The 22608-nt window shown below is 34.5% G+C and overlaps 1 protein-coding gene across 1 annotated transcript; it reads right to left on the bottom strand.

Moving 5' to 3' along the window:
• Positions 1-3552: 3552 nt before the first annotated feature.
• On the bottom strand, positions 3553-22608 carry vmp1 (vacuole membrane protein 1). The gene is made up of 12 exons (XM_051863748.1): positions 22449-22608; positions 21648-21752; positions 21192-21324; positions 20296-20386; positions 19997-20107; positions 15040-15207; positions 12337-12468; positions 11345-11425; positions 9019-9135; positions 8556-8617; positions 5575-5677; positions 3553-4466 (listed from the first exon to the last, which is right to left on the bottom strand). The coding sequence occupies exons 2-12, from the start codon at positions 21724-21726 to the stop codon at positions 4323-4325; spliced, it is 1221 nt and encodes a 406-aa protein (XP_051719708.1). The 5' UTR covers positions 21727-21752; positions 22449-22608; the 3' UTR covers positions 3553-4322.

A 22608-nucleotide genomic window follows, 5' to 3' on the forward strand; every position in this document is an offset into this window, starting at 1 on the left:
AAAAATATTTCTAAATACAGAAGAGAGATCGCCAAAAAAAAAAAAAAACACACACACACAAAACGGGAATGGGAGTCAATTTTCTGGGATTGGGACGGGATTTTCCCCCCGTTTTTCCGTGGGATTGGGATGGGACGGGATTTTTTTTTTTTTTGTGGGAGTGGGACGGGACAGGTTTGAAAATCCACTCACGTGTCACCTGGTTTTCTTTTCCTCATTGTAATTCCTCCACAATTTGTAACATTCTGAAACAACATTTGGAGATGTAACCAATCTACCCAGGTCCTACTCACCCCGCTTTGCGCGGGCCTCGAACCTGGGTCTCCGGCGTGGGAGCTGGACGCTCTAATGATAAGGCTAAAGGTCAAAATAAAGTTTGAATGGATGAACTCGCCGTTCAATTAGTCTCGTCATGTCGAAAGTGATAATACTTTTTTGGACGTCGCCATCTTTAATATGTATTTATGTTGATTGTTGTTTTTAGTGTTTTTATTTACTCATTTATGCAAAATAGTGTAGAATTGTAAAATCAGCTATCTCTACTGATCTGGGCTTGAGATGTAAAATGTATAATACAATTGTTGTCTCCTATTTAAATAAGTATATATGTATGTGTGTGTGTGTGTGTGTGTGTGTGTGTGTGTGTGCAGAGCTGGGTAATTACTTATGAATTGTAATCGGTTACTGATTACAAATTACATGACAAAATTTGTAATCAGTAATATAATCTCTTAGATTACACATTTTTGGTGATGTAATCTGACTACTTTTGGATTACATTTAGATTACTTTTGTGCTAACCCTTTTTTGATGTCACAATAATTGTATGATAATCTTGTACTATTTTGACAGATACAAAGAAAAAAATATATTCCAAAAAATACATTCTATTCACCAACAAGAGCCTGAACAGATTCTTTTTAAAGTACAATGTATGGACAGTTAATACTTGTGAATACTAACACTAATGTACCTGTTAGTGTTTGCTGATAGTAACACTGAATAAAACAAAATCACATCTTATGATCTTAAAACATATTTACTTAAAATTAAGTAAATTTAGAAAACAGCAACATTACAAAAACAAATATTCTTGTTGTTGCTGATTTCTGTGCACGATTCCACACCCCTCCCCCTCACCGCCGGAAAAAACTCGAAGAATCACAAACGTATATAAGCGGAAGGTTTATTATGAAAAAAATAAACGTTAAAAAAATGAAAACTAGGAGAATCAATGAATTATGAACAACTTACTGCCATTGTGTAAATAATATGTAATTATGTAATCCATTAAAAAGTAACTGTAGTCTGATTACAAGTATTTTAAAAGGTAGTTTACTCTAATTACAAGTACTTGATTTTTGGAATCCGATTACGTAATCCAGAGATTACATGTAATCCGTTACTACCCAGCTCTGCTGATAAGGCTTCTATAAAAACCTCATCTAGCCTGCCGTGTTTAATAAACGCTACTTTTTGAAGACGACAGAAGATTATAAATCTAAATGTAAAAATTATAAGCTTTTAAATCTTAAACCTCACCTACATAATAATCAGACAAGGATGGTGTATCTGCATCACAATTTATCGATACTAGGGGAGACCGGGGGCAATTGTAACATCTCAAATTACACCAATCAGAAATGAGACAGAACCATTAAACTCATTTTGCATGTGCTCTGTGGAGATCCCTCTCTGCATGCCAAATAACAAGCTTCTAAATCATACTTGGTAAAGTTTTTCTACAAAGACTCATTTTTTGAGGTATAGAAGTAATTGGTTTCATCTACAGTATTTTCCTCATACTGTCTTAACCATTAATGTCTATGAATTTAAATCTGTCTTGTTTTGATGACCATTCTGTTGTCTAACATTGTCAAACATTAGCTTCGTTGTTTCTAGTTAGAAGGGTAGCTTGTCACGGGGTGGTATAGTCGGGGGCAATTGTAACATTGCGTTACAATTGCCCCCAACACCATCAAAATAGTGTCTAGCTTAATAAGGACATCAAAATAGATAAATTTTTTTCCAATAATTTAAGAAAAGTGTTTTTTCCTCTCAATCTGGGGATCCATTTTACTGAATAGGCCCTGTTAACTCTCTGTTCACAGCATGCCTAGGTTCAGACCAAGGAAAACAGCAAGGGGAGTGAGTTAATTATTCTGAATAATATGAATGTAGGGGATATTGAATAGTTTTAACTATATCTATATTCTTTGGAGTTTATTCATTGGTATTTATATGAAGGTATTACGTGTTGTTACAATTGCCCCTGCATGTGGGGGCAGATGTAACTTTTGACTTCTAATGTTTCAATCAATATTGTGACTCTAACATTGCTTGTAAAAACATTTGGTGACTGTTAACAAGTAGAACACAGATACAAGTTACTGACATAAAAATTGTATCCAAATATTTCAAAAGGTTTTTGAGTAATGACGACATGACCAAAATTTGTTACAATCGTCTCCCCTACTGTACAGCGGGAAAACTTAGCTGGAGGCTGGATAGATGGATGAACCCAAATACAGAAAAATCCTGAAGGAATCTGCAAGTGCAGTGGAAAAAGATGGACAATTCATCTTACAACAATGACCCATAACAAACAACAAAAGAGCCCCAGAAAAACCATCAATACACTGACACGTTTAAATTTGAAAAAGTGTTCAAAAATGGCCCCCACCCAACTGTCATGCTTTGTTGCTAAACTAAATCTCTCTTAATAACTCTAAAGTAACAATAATAACACATATAGACTGCTTTTTAATCAGTGGGGGAAACACTTAAACTTGAGGACAAAATGCTTTTTATTGTGATATTGTGAAATGTATAGCAGTGTAAATTTTATAGCAGCGTAAATTTTATAGCAGCAAACTATGACAAACTGAAAACATTTTCTGCAAAATATATAACTGGTCTTGACATTATTTCTTTCTCTTAAATAAATAGCTGAATGCTGAAGCAGTGATTAAAGGTAAGATCAATTTATAGTTGGTTTACAATAAAAAGCTACATCTTTGTTGTACTTAAATATTCACATACAATCAATCTGCCTCCACAAACCAGGAAATAATCCATTAAATGCCCAGACCCATCGCACACTGGAGAGAACACATTCATCAGGTAGTAAATATTCTTCAGTTCAACATTCCCGGCACAAAATTCAGCCCTGAAAACGTGGATGGTGACTAAACCCAAAATTTCAGACAGCCTATTAGACTGCTGTTGCCATATGACTTACAGCCAACACCAGTCTGATAAGCTACCTGACAGAATGGGACAACATACTGAAACATGCTACTTCTGTACAAGTGAGTACATAAGCTGTCAGAGAGAGATAGAACGACAGACAGAATGATAGATAGAATGGCAAACAGATAGATAGATAGATAGATAGATAGATTCATTGCCTTTCACATACCTTCTTTTGGGCTGCATCCTACAACTTGTCATCCATTGGTCTGAACCCAAAGAAATAAATTTTCATAGGTTTTTTTTGGGGGGGGGGAATAATTCACAGATTGACGTAAAACGCACATGTAACACAGCAGATGTATTAATCAATTTAATGTTACTTCTGAGAGAAATTATAGTTAGCCACACAAATATTTCAGCCCAAAATAAGAAAAGAGGAAAGTATGGATCACCTTATGGTTTTAGTTCAAATGTCAAAGGTTGAAATGCACAAACAAATGCAAATATCACATCTTCTGTTTCTTGGGTTAAAAGTTACATCCACTATTTTGTGACATTTTGGTTTAAGATCTCCGGAGAATAAACATCATGTGCGTATAGTCAAAACATTATTTACAAGATGTGCAAACTATTTAGAAACCACAATGATCTGAGTTGATATTGCTATCCTCTTTAAACAGTTAAAGAAATACAAAATGACATCAATATTGATTAAAAAAAACTATCCCTGAAAATTCCAATCACAAAACCTCGCAAAACAGACCCTGCCCATCCATACCTGTATGTTAGAAATTAAATAAGTCAATCTATTGATTAAGAACTGTATTCACTTCAATGGAAGCATGACCTCCAAATGTTGCATAAGGCATTGCAACAAATACGACTCCACACAGCCTGTTAGCTAGACTGCCTTGGTTCTGTTAAGACAAAAATCTCTAAATGTTAAATCTGATTTTAAATAGTCGAGCACACTACAGACAAATGAAGAGGGACTTCACGTAACTAAAGGGATCTGAATGAATATTAACATACAGAAGCGCACATAAATCAGTGCTCATGTAGCAGTTTTAGCTTAAATATTTTGTAGGTTCCAAAACAGGAGCGTGAGATGTTTTTCTGTGAGTCCGTCATTTTGTTTTCTCCTCTGAGTACTTCTTCTGCTGGAGACGCTTGGCGTAGCTCTGTGCCATGGAGTTAATGATGGACAGAATAAAATAGCACACCATGACCAGCACCACTTTCTCAAATACCCACGAGAGCCAGCTTTCACCCTGCACAGAGGGGGGAAAAAAAAAAAAAGTATATAAAAATAAAATAATATTTACAAAAAAATGTGAATTACTTAAGGAAGATTTTGAGGCCAAATTAAATTTGTCTTAATCAAGGAAAAAATATTTCTGTGCCTCTAGTCAATGTTAAAACTATATTGTATTAAAAAATAAAATAAAGATTAAAAAAAAAAAAAAAAAAAAAATATGCAGAAATTGAATGAGAAATTAAATAATTAAAAATTAAATTCAATTTAAATAATTTAATGAGAGCCAGCTCTCTCTCGGCGAATATATACATTTTTTATTTTTTTTTTATTTTTTTTTTTAAATAAATGTGCTTCTAGTTAATGTTAAAAAAAAAAAAAAATATATATATATATATATATATATATATATATATATATATATATATATATATATATATATATATATATATATATATATATATATATATATATATATGTGTGTGTGTGTGTGACCCTGGACCACAAAACCAGTCATAAGTCGCAAGGGTGTATTTGTAGCAATAGCCAACAAAACATTTTATGGGTAAAAATTATCGATTTTTCTTTTATGCCAAAAATCATTAGGATATTAAGTAAAGATCATGTTCCATGAAGATATTTTGTACATTTCCTACCGTAAATATATAAAAAATGTATTTTTGTAAGTGGATATGCATTGCTAAGGACTTCATTTGGAGAAATTCAAAGGCGATTTTCTCAATATTTTGATTTTTTTTGTACCCTCAGATTCTAGATTTTCAAATAGTTGTATCTCAGCCAAATAACTGTCCTATCCTAACAAACCATACATCAATAGAAAGCTTATTTGATGTATAAATCTCAATTTCAAAAAATGTTGTGGTCCAGGGTCATATATATATATATATATATATATATATATATATATATATATATATATATATATATATATATATATATATATATATATATAAAAAATATTTCTGTGCATTCTTGTTAAAATAAAAAAGAATATAAAAAAACTAAAAAAATAAAATGCAGAAATAAACTGAGTGAGAATAGTAAAAATGTTATTTCTATATTTATTAAATAAAAAAATAAAAAAAAGATTGTTGTTTTTTTACCGCTGCTGTTCCTTCACCAGCTGGATTATGAAGCTTGGCTCTCTGGGCTTCCAAGTACTCCCTAAAAGGTTTCTGAAGAGATGCTCCAACTCCAGGGATAATACTGTCCAAAAAAATTAAGATATGATTAGCAAAGTCTTACCAAGAGAGGAAGTCCACTAGATCTCCCAAAGCGTACAACAGCTTTCCTTCAGTGAAGCCTCCAGAACAATGAGGCACAAGATCTCTGAACCCTCACTTATAGCAGAGAGGCTTCTGTAGGAACTGTTTCTAAACCAATTAATGAGGAAGTGACTCAATATTGTGTCATCACTGCAATGTAGGAAGAACCGCCCAGTTTTGGGTGGGTTTGAATGTCAGTGAAACCGAACCATCATGTAGGATCACTTATAATATTTCTGCACCACACATCTTTGTAGTTCAAGGTGCAATTATCATGTCTTTATTGCATCAAAAAGCAAAGAAATTCTACTGAAAGGAACCACAATACAAATTCTGAATGTTACTGGTCTCAATCACATGACCTCACCACAAACAGGCTGATGATTAAGAACCTCAAGTTTGAGCAGCACATCAAATTCAAAGGATCTTGCCAACACCATGTGACGAAACATGCTGACCACATTCTAAAATCGTGATTATGAAGTGCTTTCCATGTGGCTTCATTATAAAGCTACAATTGTTGTGCCTCATTCAAAGATGAACAGTAATTTCATTTGTACTTTTGAGTGCTGTTCAAAGTCCCAACATGGAGACTGCATCTCTACTTTTGAGTCACTCTGCTACATCATCTAAACTCTATCTGCGCAGACATCACCATAAATGGTGAAGATTTCTCAGGCTTACTAGTAAGTGGCCTCAGTATGTGGTATAAAAAAATCTCATTGAATCACATTTCACCCTAAAATCAAACTAAAAATATTACAGTGAATAAGGACATTTAATTCCTTATAATGCAATAAAGTCTTAATAATAGGTTTTGACATTATTTTATTGACAATTAACTCTTTCCCCGCCAGCGTTTTTTTCCCCCCATTTTCACAAAACTTTCGTGGCCCGCCAGAATATTTTGTTGTATGAATATCTGAACATGCAATATACCAAAAGAAGGAACAGAGCCTCTGTTATAATATATAATCATGCTTTTGTCAAAGACTACGTCCGGGTCAGATTCAGAATTACATTTAAAACATAGATTGATTAGATCAAGTACATCAACACCCCCCAAATCTTCACAGTTGTTCCTCCTCCTGGGTCAACATTTCATTGGCAATGTTAGGCAGTTTTGATTTATATGCCGTTTAATGTTTGATCACCACATTATTTTACATGTGTGTAAGCAATGCTTCTGTCGCTCGTTTCTGCTTCTTCTTCACCTCTGTTTTGATTGGGAGATTCTGTACTCTTTCAGAAGATGCGTAATAGCGCCCCCTACCGTATAACAGTGAAAACATGGATTGATGGAAAATTCCATCAATGGCGGTGCAGAGTTGTGTAATATATGTGCATAAATGTTACCCATAAATGGGTAATGGGCAGTCGTGGCCTAATGGTTAGAGAGTCAGTCGTGGCTTAATGGTTACCCATAAATGGGTAATGGGCAGTCGTGGCCTAATGGTTAGAGAGTCAGACCCGAAGGTTGCAGGTTCGATTGTCAATACCAGCAGGAAATGACTGAGGTGCCCTTGAGCAAGGCACAAAATGGCTGCCCACTGCTCTGGGTGTGTGTGCGTGTGTTCACTACTCACTACTCACTACTGAGTACTGACTCACTACTGTGTGTGCACTAACTTAGATGGGTTAAATGCACAGGACAAATTCCGAGTATGGGTTACCATACTTGGCCTTCACGTCACTAAAAAAACCCCTAAAAACTACATGACGGAAAATTTTGTCAATGGCAGGGAACGATTTACTTTTGAGCTATAATGTAGTTAAATGTCAAAAATAATGTCACAATAGAAGAAAAAAAAAAATCTTAATGGTCTTAAAATAAGATAAATTAAATGATAAAGCAACAGATCTTCTTTCTTTATTTTGGAATGAAATGTGACTTGGACATATTTAGCCATTCCTATACAGCTGTATAGAGGAACAGAAACTATATGCGATTCTTTAGATGATTCAGGCTAAACAATAGTAAGCATCTGACTATGCTTGCATTTGCATGCAAGCATTAAAATGAGCTGTCCACAGTTCATGAAAGAGTTCAATAAACTCTGCTAGATCCTTTTTTAGTTTCCTCTTGTGCATTTGCATGTTACAATGACATTTGTTTCTTACTGGCAAAGAAACTACTCTTTATTTATCTATACAATTGCTTTATATTTGCACAACCATTCAAAAGTTTGGGGTCGGTAAGATTTTTATTTAACCGTATGCAACAAGGCTGCATTTATTTGATCAAAGTAATACAGTAAAACAGTAATATTGCAAAAATGTTATTGAAATTAAGCATAACACTTCTATTTTAATATATTTAAAAATGTAATTTATTTCTATGATGGCAAAGCTGAATTTGCAGCATCATTACTCCAGTCTTCAGAGTCACATGATCCTTAAGAAATCATTCTAATTTGCTGATTTGCTGCTCAAGAAACATTTCTCATTATTATCAATGTTGAAAATAGTTATGCTGCTTAATATTTTTGTGGAAACTGTAATATCATTTTTTTTGTAATATTATAAATGTCTTTACTGTCACTTTAATGAATCCTTGATGAATAAAAGTATTAATTTAAGAAAAAAAATCTTACTGACACCAAAACAAGCAGTGTATAGATAATTTCACTCATATTCTTAATTCACATGCAAACATTTCTTGTATGTCTAAAAAGCATTTTGAATTGCCACTTATCAATGCACAAATACTATAATTTCAGGTGTTCTTGATTAATGTAGTTCTTGTTTTTTTCGCTATAATGTTTACCATTGTTTACACAGGGTGTCTATATTCACCTCATGGTTGTGTCATTACTCACCCGATCAGGGAGACCATCTGCTCCACTATGTGCTTGCTGAATGTTATGATAACAAATAGTTTCTGTAGAGAAACAAAAAAGTGGATACACATTATCAGACAATGAATCAACGGAATGTTCCTCAAGGCGGCGAGTGCAGCAGATTTGTTTGTGGGGGGCAGATAGTGTCTTCAGGAGACAGTGAGAAGTGAAGAGACGTGACACTCGGTGAGATCACTGACTCGCTCCCGCTCATGATTTGATCATTTGGATGATATGAGCAGTTCTGTAGACATCAGATGCACCGCTGTCTAGAAGCTGCTGAGTCAACATTCAAAACTCAAAAGAGGCACATGCAAAGGTCTGACTTTGATGATCTAATGGCACCAATCAACTGAATAAAGGGAATCATCACTTTAGGAATGACACACTCAAAAAAGTGTTGAACAAATGTTTAACATTTGTTTTCTTACTCTCGGTATACCTGAATGTGCATCTTAATAACAGCCTTTCCAATGAGAGTCGCTCCAAAGAAGGTCCAAAATGGAATCAGGAAATGACCACAGGTGATTCCAGCCAGGTCAAACAAGGGATTTGGGATCTGTGAAACAGACATGCATAAGTATTGGTGAGCACCAAAAGACAATATACTGACAAATACATTTGAAACTCTTTCTGTTTCAAAGAACTATTCTTATCTATCCTGAGCATCAACTATATAACACATTTATTATATAAGCTACTGTGAACCAAGGGCGTAGTTTTGGTTTGAACATTGGTGGAGTTGACGTGCGACCCGTGTTAGCGGGTATTTATTAATTTGTTTATTTATTTTTGCAAAACGGTCTTTTGTGGTTGATAAACTGCAAAAAAAAAAGTAATAGTCTAGTTAACAATTACTTGTTTACATAATATATGATGTGTTTTATATTATTTAATATAAATAATTATAATTTATATATAATTAATAATTTACATATTATTTTATGTTCCTTAACATTTTCTTATATTGAAATATTTTATTTCCTACTACTTAACAGTAATCAGGCTCTTAATGAGTTTGTCGTCTCTTAGAATTTCTGAAAGCTAGGTTTTTCTTAACATCAGTCATCATTAGAACCGAACACATTTTACATATGGGGAAAACTGATTGTTTGGTCAACATTTCACGAAGGTCCAGTTTTTAAAGCTCTTGATTCTATGTTGCACTTGCCCATATTTAAAAAAAAAGAAAAAAAAAAAAGTATCATTTCTAGTAGGGATGCACCGATACCAAGCTCATGTACTTGTACTTGTAATCGTAAAAATACCCCCAATACCAAAGACCGATACCTCACGTGACGTAACTGACAGAATTTTCCGTGCACGGAGACACCGACAGCAGCAGGAGAAACAACGTCAGCCTCAGTGGTGTGGAAATACTTCAAAATCAATGATGACAACCCACATATTGCGAACTGCATGCTTTCAATCACAATTTGTTATCGATTAGTGAAGGCAGGATAGGCAGAGTCGCGCTGAATGACAGACCAGAAGCGCTCTCTCTCGCGTGCGATCCCAGTTCTCTCAGCATCCATGGATTCGGTCTTAAAGGGACCGTAGCCTAATTAAATATTTGTCATTAATGTTAATAAAACAACAAAAGATGTTAAATAAATGTATACATGATAAATAAACCTACTGTATCTGAAAAAAAGTTTATTTAATTTGTATCTTTATAGTATTTGTTGTATTGTTTGTAATTTGTAAATTTCTTTTTATATAACAACAATTGTATATATTGGTAATTATGCCCTTTGAAGGTTATTGGACACTGTGAAATTTTTGTTCTTTAAGTTTGTGACAAGCACATAAAAATTATTACTTTTTTCATTAGAGTAATAATAAAGAAGCTGTCCACTGTGTTGTGCTTGGAAAACTGCAACATCACCAAAAACTAGAAATTAAAAAAAAAAGAGAGAAATTAATAAATGTATAGGCATCCGTATCGGTATCGGCGAGTACCAGAAAAAAAAAGTATCAGTACTCGTACTCAGTCCTTAAAAAATGGTATCGGTGCATCCCTAATTTCTAGTAACTGTCACATTTGTTACATTAAGGCTATAATTACAGGTATGTAATGTTATCAACGTACCAATGTTAGCTCCTCATAGCTCACATTTGTAATATAAATCTTTAGTGAAAAATCTATTCACTTAGATTATCCATTATAAATTCTACAAGTTAGTCAAAATTTAACAATAAATAGCTACAATAAAATTCTAGTAAGGGTGGTCATGAGTGGTTTAAAAAGCTTTCTAATGTATGATGGTGCAGGATGATGTTTTCTCCCCTTTTCATCAGTCTTTTTGTTTATGTGGCTGTTTCAGGTCATGTTTGACTTTCTCCACAGCATTTTAAATTAGTAAATTCTCAACAGAATTCAAATGGGTCTCGCATTTCTATCATCGGCATCACGATAGGAGCGACTCACGCAAATCTTATCACACTTTTGGAGTGCGCACAGTATACGGTGATTCGCACACCACTCATGTAAATAAACCGGGCTTCAGTCATAATGTGCTCATAATTGGTCTGTCCAGTTCAGACGTGAACTTGCCACATATAAAAGCTCTGAACGTGCGATGTAGCCTATTTAATTTATTAATAATTCTATGTTTCCATTAACCATTGTATATATGGGGGGTATACTTGCTAGTTTTGGTTATTTGGTGGAGGAGTTACCCCCCTGCTGTGAACCATTTAAATTCTGCAATTACAAAACAAGCAATGATAAAGAAAAAAAAAAATTTGAAAAAGAAGAAACTTACAGAGGCACAAGCCAGAATTCCAAAAAATCCCACTTTCTGCACCATGTTTTGCACTGCAAGCTTGGCTCTTGATGCAAAATCCTGTAAGAAAATAGACAATTTAAAAATGTAAGCTTGACATGGAAAACTGATCTTAGTCTGCAAGGAATGAACAATCTGTACAACTTTTTATACTGTTATATACTGTAAAATGGATTTTATAGAAAAATGTTTTTTAGAAAAATGTTTTTGCTTATATATAACAAAATATTATATTAAATAATTTAAAAGAATTTAAAATATTATAATACAAAAAATAATGTAATACATTTACTCAAAAAAGCATTTTACAAAAAAATTAACTATTTTACATTATTTTAGTAGAACTATTTCTGGAATCAGCTTTCAGTTACTCTACAAAATTAATGCAAAGACAACGAAAACATTTTCAACATTATGCCTAAAAAAAAAAAAAAAGTCATATAAAATAATTACTTTGCCACAACTGTGCAAAAAACTGATATCAAAAAAGGGTGGCATTAATCACCAGACCTTGAGGTCCAATACAGCATTATTAAAGATGACCAATTAAAAGTCTTGTGTGAAGGCACAGACCATGTGGGGTCCCACTCAGACACTAAGAGGTTGTGATTAAAGGGAAGCGCTGCCTCTGAGTCACCCGCCGCTCAAAGGGTTTACTGGAAGTCAGGGGAGAGCCCTTCCAAGAAATCATGTGACCCGCATAAGTGAACCACAATAGTGGGGACTCATGGGAATAGGATACAGGGACCCCTCCCACCAACAGGATACAGTATGCTGCTGCATCATGGGGGGCCATCACTGTCAGCTTCATAAAGGCATGACCACTGGAAGGAAATAGTTAGTTAAGCTTTGAACATCTACTGGTGCTCCTGATGATGATCAAAAGGAGCTGCTGTCTGTATGAAGGTGAAGCGTTAGTTTGGACACATGGGTCCGGTATATGACATGAGCTTTCGAGATGAAATCCAGACCTGTGCACTCTGTGCCTGCTCCAGCATCTCCTCAAATTCCTCATAATCTTCATCATCAGGATCTGCTCCAGACAGCCGTGCCGCCCGTGCCATGAAGTAAGGCGGCAGCTCTCCAATGGCCGTGCCCGCACCCTGGAAACACAGTCATACATTATGAGCCTCAAGAAGACAAAGTGTGATTTATCATACACAACAGCTTTGAGTTCTGCAAGTCTTCACAAACAAAACATCATTACATTGGGATGGTCACACTAGGTTTTTTGAGAACACACGCATACATGCAGAAGAATTTCACTTCTTATCATAGTTCAGGCTTGGAAATTGGAATGTGAATTTATATGCCAAAAAGATGTTCGTCATAGCATCACAGACTGACTTCTGAAGATCAAACATGGAGGATCTTCCCATTTTGATTTCATATACATATATAAAAACATAAATAATACATAAATTTATATTATTTTAAATTTTTAAAAAAGTTATTGTAACATTTCATTTTTATAATATTAATATAATAAAATAATTACATGTATTTCTGTGTGTGTGTGTATATATAATGGTAAATATTAAAATAACACTTATAAATTTATATTATATGTTTATAAATGTTATTATATATTGTTATTTATACATTTACATTTATATTTTAAATGTATAAAAAGTTATTGTAACATTTAATATTTATAATAATATAATAATAATTTATATATATTAGAGGTGCACCGATACTAAATTTCTCTGCCGATACCCGATTATTCAGAATGATATCGGCCAATGCCGATACCGATAGTTTGGTTTTTCTTAAGGAAAAAAAAATCTCTCCCAAATAATGTTGCAAACTATACAAGGAACCTCTCATTTGGTACACTACAATATTAGAGGTTAAAATTAACAACAGAAGTTTTATATTCAGCTGCTGTTTATTTTCAGATATAACAATTACACAAATAAAAACTGAAACCTTTGTATTAAACTTAGTATCACATAATGTAGTTTTCATAAGCACTTGTTGTCTTCATGGCAAATGTACACAAACATAATTAACAGTAAATAAGCTCCTCTCTAGTGTTTTTTTTTATACATAGATAGCTAAAGAACTGTGAACATCGGAAAACATTCCAGAGGTAAATTTGACATGATGTGACATTGTTCACAAGCTGTTTTATTGACGTCTTTCCGCGGTTGAAGCACAAATAAAGTGATTACATGAGACGTGATACATTCTGGTAAGTTGTACTAGGCTATATCTTTCAACATACCTTAGATATTCATGCATGTTTTTCGAGATATAACTTGTATTGAAGAAGAAGAAAAGACTCGCGCTCCGAGCTGCCTCCTGAACTGAGGCATTACAGCGATCTGACACGACACATTTAAGAGCGTCAAAACGCCAATTATTGTTTGAATTTTATTATAAAATGGACAGAATTTGAAAAATGAAACTTTTATTCTTATCAGAAGTAACAAAGCACAAAGCCTTTTGCGATTATTAGACGGGAGGCGCTACAAATAATATTTGATGTAGCAAAAAATACAAATAAAAAAGCAGACCTGGCAACCCTGGCTTGAACTACGGGTGATTCATAGGGTCAAAAAGAGCCTGCTTTAGCGTCACTATTTTTAAACTGTTAATGCGTTAAAATTCAACACAAAAGCTGGTTTGCCAACCGCCAAGAAGAAGAAGAAGAAGAAATTGAACACAAGAGTGATTTTCTTCACACACAGTATGTATGAGTTGCAGTCTGAACACGTTTTTCCGCACCCTTTTGATTGACAGGATATAATCGGCCATGATCATCGGCCGTTTTTAAACAATCGGCCGATGGCCGATAGTGATAATAATAGCTTTTATCGGCCGATACCGATTGTTGGCCGATACATCGGTGCATCTCTAATACATACACACACATATATATATATATATATATATATATATATATATATATATATATATATATATATATATATATATATATATATATAAATAAAAATTATAAATCTACTACAAAAAAATTATATATATTACTTATATAAAACTTATATAAACTTATCTACTACAATGTATTATATATATTATAATACATACATTTGTTATTTACATTTACAAAAAGTTATTGTAATATTTAATATTAATAATATTAATATAATAAAATAATTACATGTATTTATGTGTGTGTTTGTGTATGTATGTATATATATATATTATATATATATATATATATATATATATATATATATATATATATATATATATATATATATATATATATATATATATATATATATACACACACACACACATACACAAATATTTTATCATTTTATTATTTAATATTAATATATGAAATATTAAAATAACTAGAATTAAAATAAACTAGAATACATAAATATATATTTTAAATGTATAAAAAGTTATTGTAACATTTAATATTAATAATATAATAATTATATTATATATAATATACACACACACACCCACATCCTATGTTTTTTTGGTTGTCGTTCTTTAAAGAAGTGATATCGTACTGTCTGGAATATATTTTTTAGGTCTGCTGAGTCCTATTCCAGGAGGTTCAGGAGTTCAAACCCTGCTCTACTGAAACCAAACAGCTCAATTAACTGGTTCAAGTGTGGTGAAACTAAGAGCAGGACTGGGCAGCTTTAGTACTTAAAGGGGCAAGACTGCACTGTGAAAGCACTCACCCACATGCAGGCCTCCAGCCGAACCTTTGACATGATGGTCCACAATGAGATGCTCTCCTGTAGGACCTCCTCCTCCGGACACACTATCTGAGCTGGGTAGGGCGGCTCAGGGAAGTTCACTGAGCCACATTCATATGCAGCCAGGGTGACAGAAGCTATGTGTGGACCCTGGAGGAAGTGATGCAATCACATGTTTACAGACTGAAATAATACTTCACGTGAGCATGAACATTTCTTGCCCATGAGCGCTGTCACATGCACAGCTCAATGCGTTTCTAAGAATAGTATCTCACGATAAAATAAACAATTGTTTGCTGACCAAGTACGTAAGACTACCACAAATGTACGTGTCCGTCGATGCAACTGCAAAAAGCTTGTGACCTCAATGTAGTGCGATGGAAAAACCACAAAATTTACAAAATGACAATTCATTTGCTAAGTGAAAACAGGCATTGATGTCATTCCTTCCCACAGTCGGTCAATTTGTGGGAGAATATACGTGGGAGAGGAGATTGGACAATATGCCATGTCTAGCATTTTTAACCTCTGATTAACCTTTCTTAACCGAAGGAGGCCTAAATGACTCAGGTGGTACCATTTAGTGGATGGCTCCATCCAAATCAACCATAATCCAATAGGAAATACTATACAGATGCAACAAATGAAATGGAAACCTTTATTTTGTCACATCAAACATTGTTTTATAATGAACAGAATGCAAGGAGATATCCAAGATCTGCACTAAAAAGCCTGTTAAACCCAAACCCAGTCTAAATATTGATGTGGTCTTAGGTTACTTTGCTGACTGTTGGGATCTTTACAGACAGAGGCGATGTCAGCCAATCAGGACCACCATTGGTTAGTCACATTCAGAGGAATGAGCTCACGACGGTGTCATGGCAAAAAGCCTGATACGGCAACCGTTTTATCGGGTTACTCAGTGCAATTGAGTTTATTTCCCAGGCACTGAAACCTGACGCAGACCACTTCCCAAACTCAATCAGATGAGAAGTAGTTTTGATTTAAAAAAAACAAAACAAAAAAAAAACCCTTATATTAGGTGTTTTTGCTACATTGGGGGGGGGTTTGATGAAAAACAAAAATCTATTTCAAATAAATGCTGTTCTTTTGAACTTTAAGGGATTCTTTTCAGGATCAAATAATTCTGAAAAAAAACTATATAATGGTTTCCATGTTTTGTTGAACACAAAAGAAGTATATATTTTGAAGGCTGTTGGTAACCAGTAGGAAAAAAAATACTATGGAAGTCAATGGCTACCATCAACTGTCTGGTTACCAACAGCCTTCAAAATATCTTCTTTTGTGTTCAACAGAAGAAAGAAACACACAGGTTTGGAACAACATCAGGGTGAGTACCTGATGACAGATTTTTTTATTTTTGGGTGAACTATCCCTTTAAGTACAAAGGCAAGTTATTCCACAACCGGGTGCCACCGAAAATACATGATCCCCCTTAAGTTAAGCGTATCTTAGGTACTGACAGCAACAAAGTATTCGGTTGTTAAGTCTGACGTCACGCAGCAGCGCTTCCAGGTCCAAACGCTCTCTCTCATACCACAAGAAAACAACAAACGGTGCTAATATACACATAAGATGTGGTGTAATACTACCAAAAAATTATAATCATAACCTTTATCTTCATACCAAAATCCCAGATGGCCAGACAGTGATTCATCTTACAAATCGTTAATATATTAAAGGAGACCTATTATGCAAAATTCACTTTTGCATGGTGTTTGGCTATAAATGTGTGTTGGCAGTGTGTGTACACAACCACCCTATAGTGATAAAAATCCAACCACTCCTTTTTTTTTTTAATCCCCATAAATCATAATCAGTGTCTCAGAACAAGCCGTTTGCAGGTTCCTGGCAATGTGACGTCACGTTAGCCACAGGCCCCGCCCACGAATGATGACAGACACTGCCGTTTTAACATAGAACCGCCCTGAGCAAGTTCACGGCGAGTTGTACACAGTCCGCCATTGCTGCACTGACGAAAATGTCGCCCAAGCGTTTTAGGTGTTCTGTAGCTGGATGGATTAATCCACATAGCTCTCTCCATTTACTCCCGAAATCTGAGCCGCTGAAGACGAGGTGGATTAATTTTGTTTTTGAAGAAAATGCTCCCTCAACTCTACCGAAATTCGTTTATGTCTGCACGAATCATTTCACATCGGACTGCTTTGTGAACGAATGTCAATACAAAGGGACAATACAAAACACAAAATAGAGGTTGTGTTAAAAATTTGTTACTCGAGGATAGATCAGTACAAACTGTTCGTGATCCAGCTTACAGTCTCCAGAATGATACTGGATACAGCAGTAATGAAGGTGAGAGCACTTTATTACAGTTCATCGAAATTGATTTACGGATATAAAGTTTACCAGTTTATTAAGCACCACCCGAAAAGGCATAAGGTCTTTATATAATTGTTTACTGTTAGTTGTAACGAGTGTTTCTGTGTAATTCGCTATGTATGTTTATGATAATGCAAGAGAGAGAGAGAGAGTTTATGGATAATATTTTAATGCACACTTGCACCGTGTTTTAAGCTCTTATAGTGATTTTCTAGAGTGAAAACAGACGCTTCATCTTTTGTGTGAAGTACAATAAACATCATAAAACTCATCGGTGAACAGGCTTGTACTAATATAATGGATTAAAAAAAAAGAAGACAATATAAGTTATAACTGTAATTAAACTAAACTATACCTGTTCTATCTCCATGCAGCATATATTCAGAGTTTCTGACATTATAGTGCGTCCTGACTGACTCCTGACAACGGAGAACAAGCTCTTGAAGCTCCGCCCTCTTAGGCCGAACGCAGCAGCTCATTTGCATTTAAAGGGCACACACTGAAATGGCACATTTTTGCTCAACCCCAAAAAGTGGCAATTTTAACATGCTATAAAAAATTATCTGTGTGGTATTTTGAGCTAAAACTTTACATACACACTCTGGGGACATCAGAGACTTATTTTACATCTTGTAAAAGGGGGCATAATAGGTCCCCTTTAATGTCTGTGACGCTATGAGCACGGAGATTGTTGTGTAGACTAAGTATTTTAAATGTTTAACTTTTTAAAATGTTTAAATGTTTAATATGAATAAATAGTGCTCATAAATGGCCGTCGAGATGGCATTCTCAAGTGAAGCGAGCCGGGGCTTGGACCCAGAAACGGCGTTCCTTACGTCACGACTTTACAAGCGGATTCAATGACATTAGTGGCCTGTTGGTCTGATGGTAAGAGAGAAGATCAGATAAGTAGTTTGGTGCTGAACCTACCAGGGACTTCCAATAATACCTTAAACTGGATTCTATACTCAGTGGGAAGCCAGTGCAAACTAGCCAAAACAGGAGTAATACTTTCCCTCTTTCTAGTCCGTGTTAAAAGACTGGCTGCGGCATTTTGGACCAACTGGAGGCAAGATAATCAAGATTGAGTGATCCCTAAATACAATATGTTACAGTAGTCCAGTCTTGATGAAATAAATGCATGGATAATGGCTTCCAAGTCCCTAAATGAAAGAAAAGATTTGATTTTGGCAATCATCCTAAGCTGAAAAAATGCTGATTTTACAACTGTTTATTTGTTTATCAAATTTAAGTGCCGGGTCAAAAATGACTCCAAAAAATCTTCCATAAGTGCATATAGTGCTAGTTAAAAAATATTAAGCAGCACAACTGTTCTCAACTTTGTTAAGAAGAAATGCTACTTGAGCAGCAAATCAGCATATTAGAATGGTTTCTGAAGGATCGTGTGACACTGAAGACTGGAGTATTGATGCCTGAAAAATTAAATACTGCACTATTATTGTCATTCTACTAAAGACAAAGTACATTATTAAAATATTATCTAGAAAATATTATCTGCATATTAAGGGTAATCTTTTTTTTCTACCCACTACTTAAGTAATGCTAGGTGTATAAAAGGTGAAAAAAGAAAAAAAAAATCCATTTAAATTTATTTAAAACAGTTTTATAGTTACTTTTGCTTTAACAGCCCTTTTACAAGATTCTCTACTTTAAACATTTAAAAAGACAAAAAATGCTCATTTTTATACAAAAGTCTGTTGGTGAAACATTGTGCGTATTTGCACTTTCACATCCCGTTCTTTCACAATGCCGCCCATAGACACACACACTGAGCACACAGTACAAGAATTCCCCGGTGACAAGGGAGGGGTGTGACTTCACCACAGCCAGTGGAAGTGGACACTCCTGACCACTGTCTAGCAGTTCAATCTGAGTCAGTGGAAACTGGTGAAAGGTTCTGCTTACAAGATTTGCTGCAAAGAAGCAGAGAGAGGCACATGCTCTCACTGTCACACTATTAATAAACTTAAGTGGAACATCGAGCACATATTCTCTTCCCTTTTGACAGAGGGGCCCTGACAGTTAATCTAGGGGAATACCCAATGCTACTGTATTCAAAGACCCAATGTTTATTAGCTCTGATCTATATGTTGTGTGTTTTTGCAAATATATACAGTAAAAGTATACTTCATTTCTGAGAAAATCGAACAAACTTTTATCCAGAAAATGCTCTCTAGAATGAGAAATTAAAGGGATAGTTAACCCAAAAATTTAAATTCTGTCATCATTTACTCACCCTCAAGTTGTTCCAAACCTGTATGAGTTTCTTTCTTCTGTTGAACACAAAAGAAGATATTTTGAAGGCTGTTGGTAACCAAACAGTTGACAGTAGCCACTGACTTCCATAGTATTTTTTTCCTACTATGGAAGTCAATGTGGCCCATCAACTGTCTGGTTACCATCAGTCTTCAAAATATCTTCTTTTGTGTTCAACAGAAAAAAATAAACTCATACAGGTTTGGAACAACTTGAGGGTGAGTAAATGATGACAGAATTTTTTTTTTTGGGTGAAGTATCCCTTTAAGTCTACATTTCAGTTCACTGTTTGAACTCTTACCAAGTACAGGAGGAACGTGTGCAATCCAGTGCCGAGACCAACCGAAGACAAAATACCCAGGCCTACCCAGTAGGCACACCACAGGAACTTCTTCTCCAGATACTGTACATACTACAAACAATGGCAAACATATTACGCAACACATTAAAGAGTAACTAAGATGCTTCAGAGTAGTTACTACTCTATTAGAGCATGTGAGCAAAACATAATCACTAAATTACTACCTTGCAGAAGTTTTTAAAAGAAAAATGATCATAAAAAAGCAACAAAATCATGATTCTGGCAAATACTGAGCTCACCTGCTGATGTGCTCCTTCTATTGAGTAAGCCATTGAGAAAAGTGAAAAAAGGACTACGGTCAAAAATACCACACCTCTTCTCTGCCAAAGCCTGCAAAAAAATTAATAAATAAATAAAATTAATAATTAATATTAATGATGTAATATGCATTATTAAAGATGGACCTGATAATAAGTAAATTAATTAAAAATCACAATAAATCATATTTTGAAGTACCTCATCGTTCAAAAGTTAAAATATTTTAATGTTTTTAAAGAAGTCTCTTATGCTCATCAAAGCTGCATATATTTGATCAAAATACAGTCGAAAACAGTAATATTGTATAATGTATTATTATTGTATAATCTACAATTTTTTGTATATTTTGATATGATGGCAAAGGTCAATTTTCAGCATCATTACTCCAGCCTTCGTGTCACATGATCCTTCAGAAATCATTCTAATATGCTGCTTTGATGCTCAAGAAACATTCTTTATTATTATCAATGTTGAAAACAGTTGTGCTGCTAATTTTTTTTTGTGGAAACAAAAAACACTTTTTCCAGATTCTTTGATGAATAGAAAAATCTAAAGTATTGAAATAGAAATCGTTTGTAATACTATAAATGTCTTTAGTGTCGCTTTTGATCAATTTAATGCGTCATTGCTGAATAAAGTTAAAAAAAAGTCTTACTAACTCTTTTTAACAGTAGTGTATACTGCATTCAGTTAGTTTTTAAGCAAAGAATCTGAATGATACTTGTAAATATCACTTTTTTCACTTGTTGAGCACTGATATGAATTCAGTTTCACCATACAAAGACAGATGTAAATACTTTAGTTAAACCTCCCATAAACTACCTAAAAGACACTCAAAATGTAATTATGAGTGTACAAAAAAAGTTTGATTGCTTACTTCCACGTCCATTCTTTCAGGGTAACGAGGGTTTCTAGGAAGAAATACTGTAGCGTGATAAAAGGCCTCCTCCACAACACTAAAGAGAGACGCTCTTCCCTGTCCTGCTGCTTTCTCTCTCTCAGAGATGAATCTGTGGGTACAATCCACAATCCTTTAACATATGATTTAATTATTATATTTTAAAACAACATGCATCTTTACATTTTTCCAGGTATAAAAGTGAGTTCACAAATATTACTGATTATTACAACAGGAAGAAAAACATAACATAAATTTAGATACAGAATTTTGTTTGATGTGGACTTTAAGATCAACGATGAACGCATCAGTGATGATGGCAGGTCCGTTTATCTCCACAGGACGTTTTTATCTCTGGTCCTGACCCTTGATCAGTTCAGCTGAGGCTTACATGGTGGCTGCCAGCAGGTAATTGATTACATCAGCTTAACAAACCTGTAGAACTGCCATTCTGCTTGTCTTTAGGTCCTAGTCTTTTCTGTGGCTGTTCACATTCTGCTCCATTTGCAGCCATCTCCCACTACTGTTTACAATTCAAACCTGTACACATAAAACAAACTTTGTAATGCCACCAGTGAAAATATTACTCAGTGAGGTCATGGCAAGTTTGCTGAGGGCAGACAACCATCCCAAATCAAACTTTGAAAGTGATGACGGTGGTTTGTCATCTCCAAAAAAAAAAAAAAAAAAAAAAACCTTGAGTGGCTTAGTTGTTAATCTTAAGAGAATAAATGTGATAAATGCTGATGTATAAAATAATCTGAAGATCACAAACTGTCAGTAGTATTGACAAATAAAGAAGGACATAATGTATTCTAGTACCAGTATATTCATTTATTTCCACCACAGGACTCTGATCACCTGTGTAGGTTGTACTAGGACCTTTAACTAGCACTTAAGCTAACCTAACTAAGCCAGAACTTCATATTAAAAGATTCAACAACTGCGGGGTTATAGTATAGATAATTTTTTAGCTCTTGCTTGGTAATTAATAGTTATCCTAAATAAACAAAATATCATTTTCAGACTCCATTTACAGATTATATTCATTTCAAAAAGCACATGTGGGTGATGAACCGGCAAGAATTAGCCGTCTAGGTTAGCTTTGAGTCCACTACCGCTGTTTAGATTTTATTTCAGACTCGGCAACGAGTACATAGTGATGTTTACATACTTTTAGGCTAAAAAGAGTTAAAAGTGTCATAACAGAGGTAAAGTGAAGGGACACGTTCATACCTGCAACCACTCTTCCGTCCTGACAGCAGCAATAAGCTACAATAACAGCCACAGGAAATGACTCATGCTCAGCTGTAGAGTAGTGCAGTACTTTCAAAATAAAAGACGAAGCTGTTATCTATTTTCGATTTTATCAGTTACACAAAAATTAATCGAGCTT

This window comes from Ctenopharyngodon idella, chromosome 15 (genome assembly GCF_019924925.1).
Source record: "Ctenopharyngodon idella isolate HZGC_01 chromosome 15, HZGC01, whole genome shotgun sequence".
Lineage (NCBI taxonomy): Eukaryota > Metazoa > Chordata > Actinopteri > Cypriniformes > Xenocyprididae > Ctenopharyngodon > Ctenopharyngodon idella.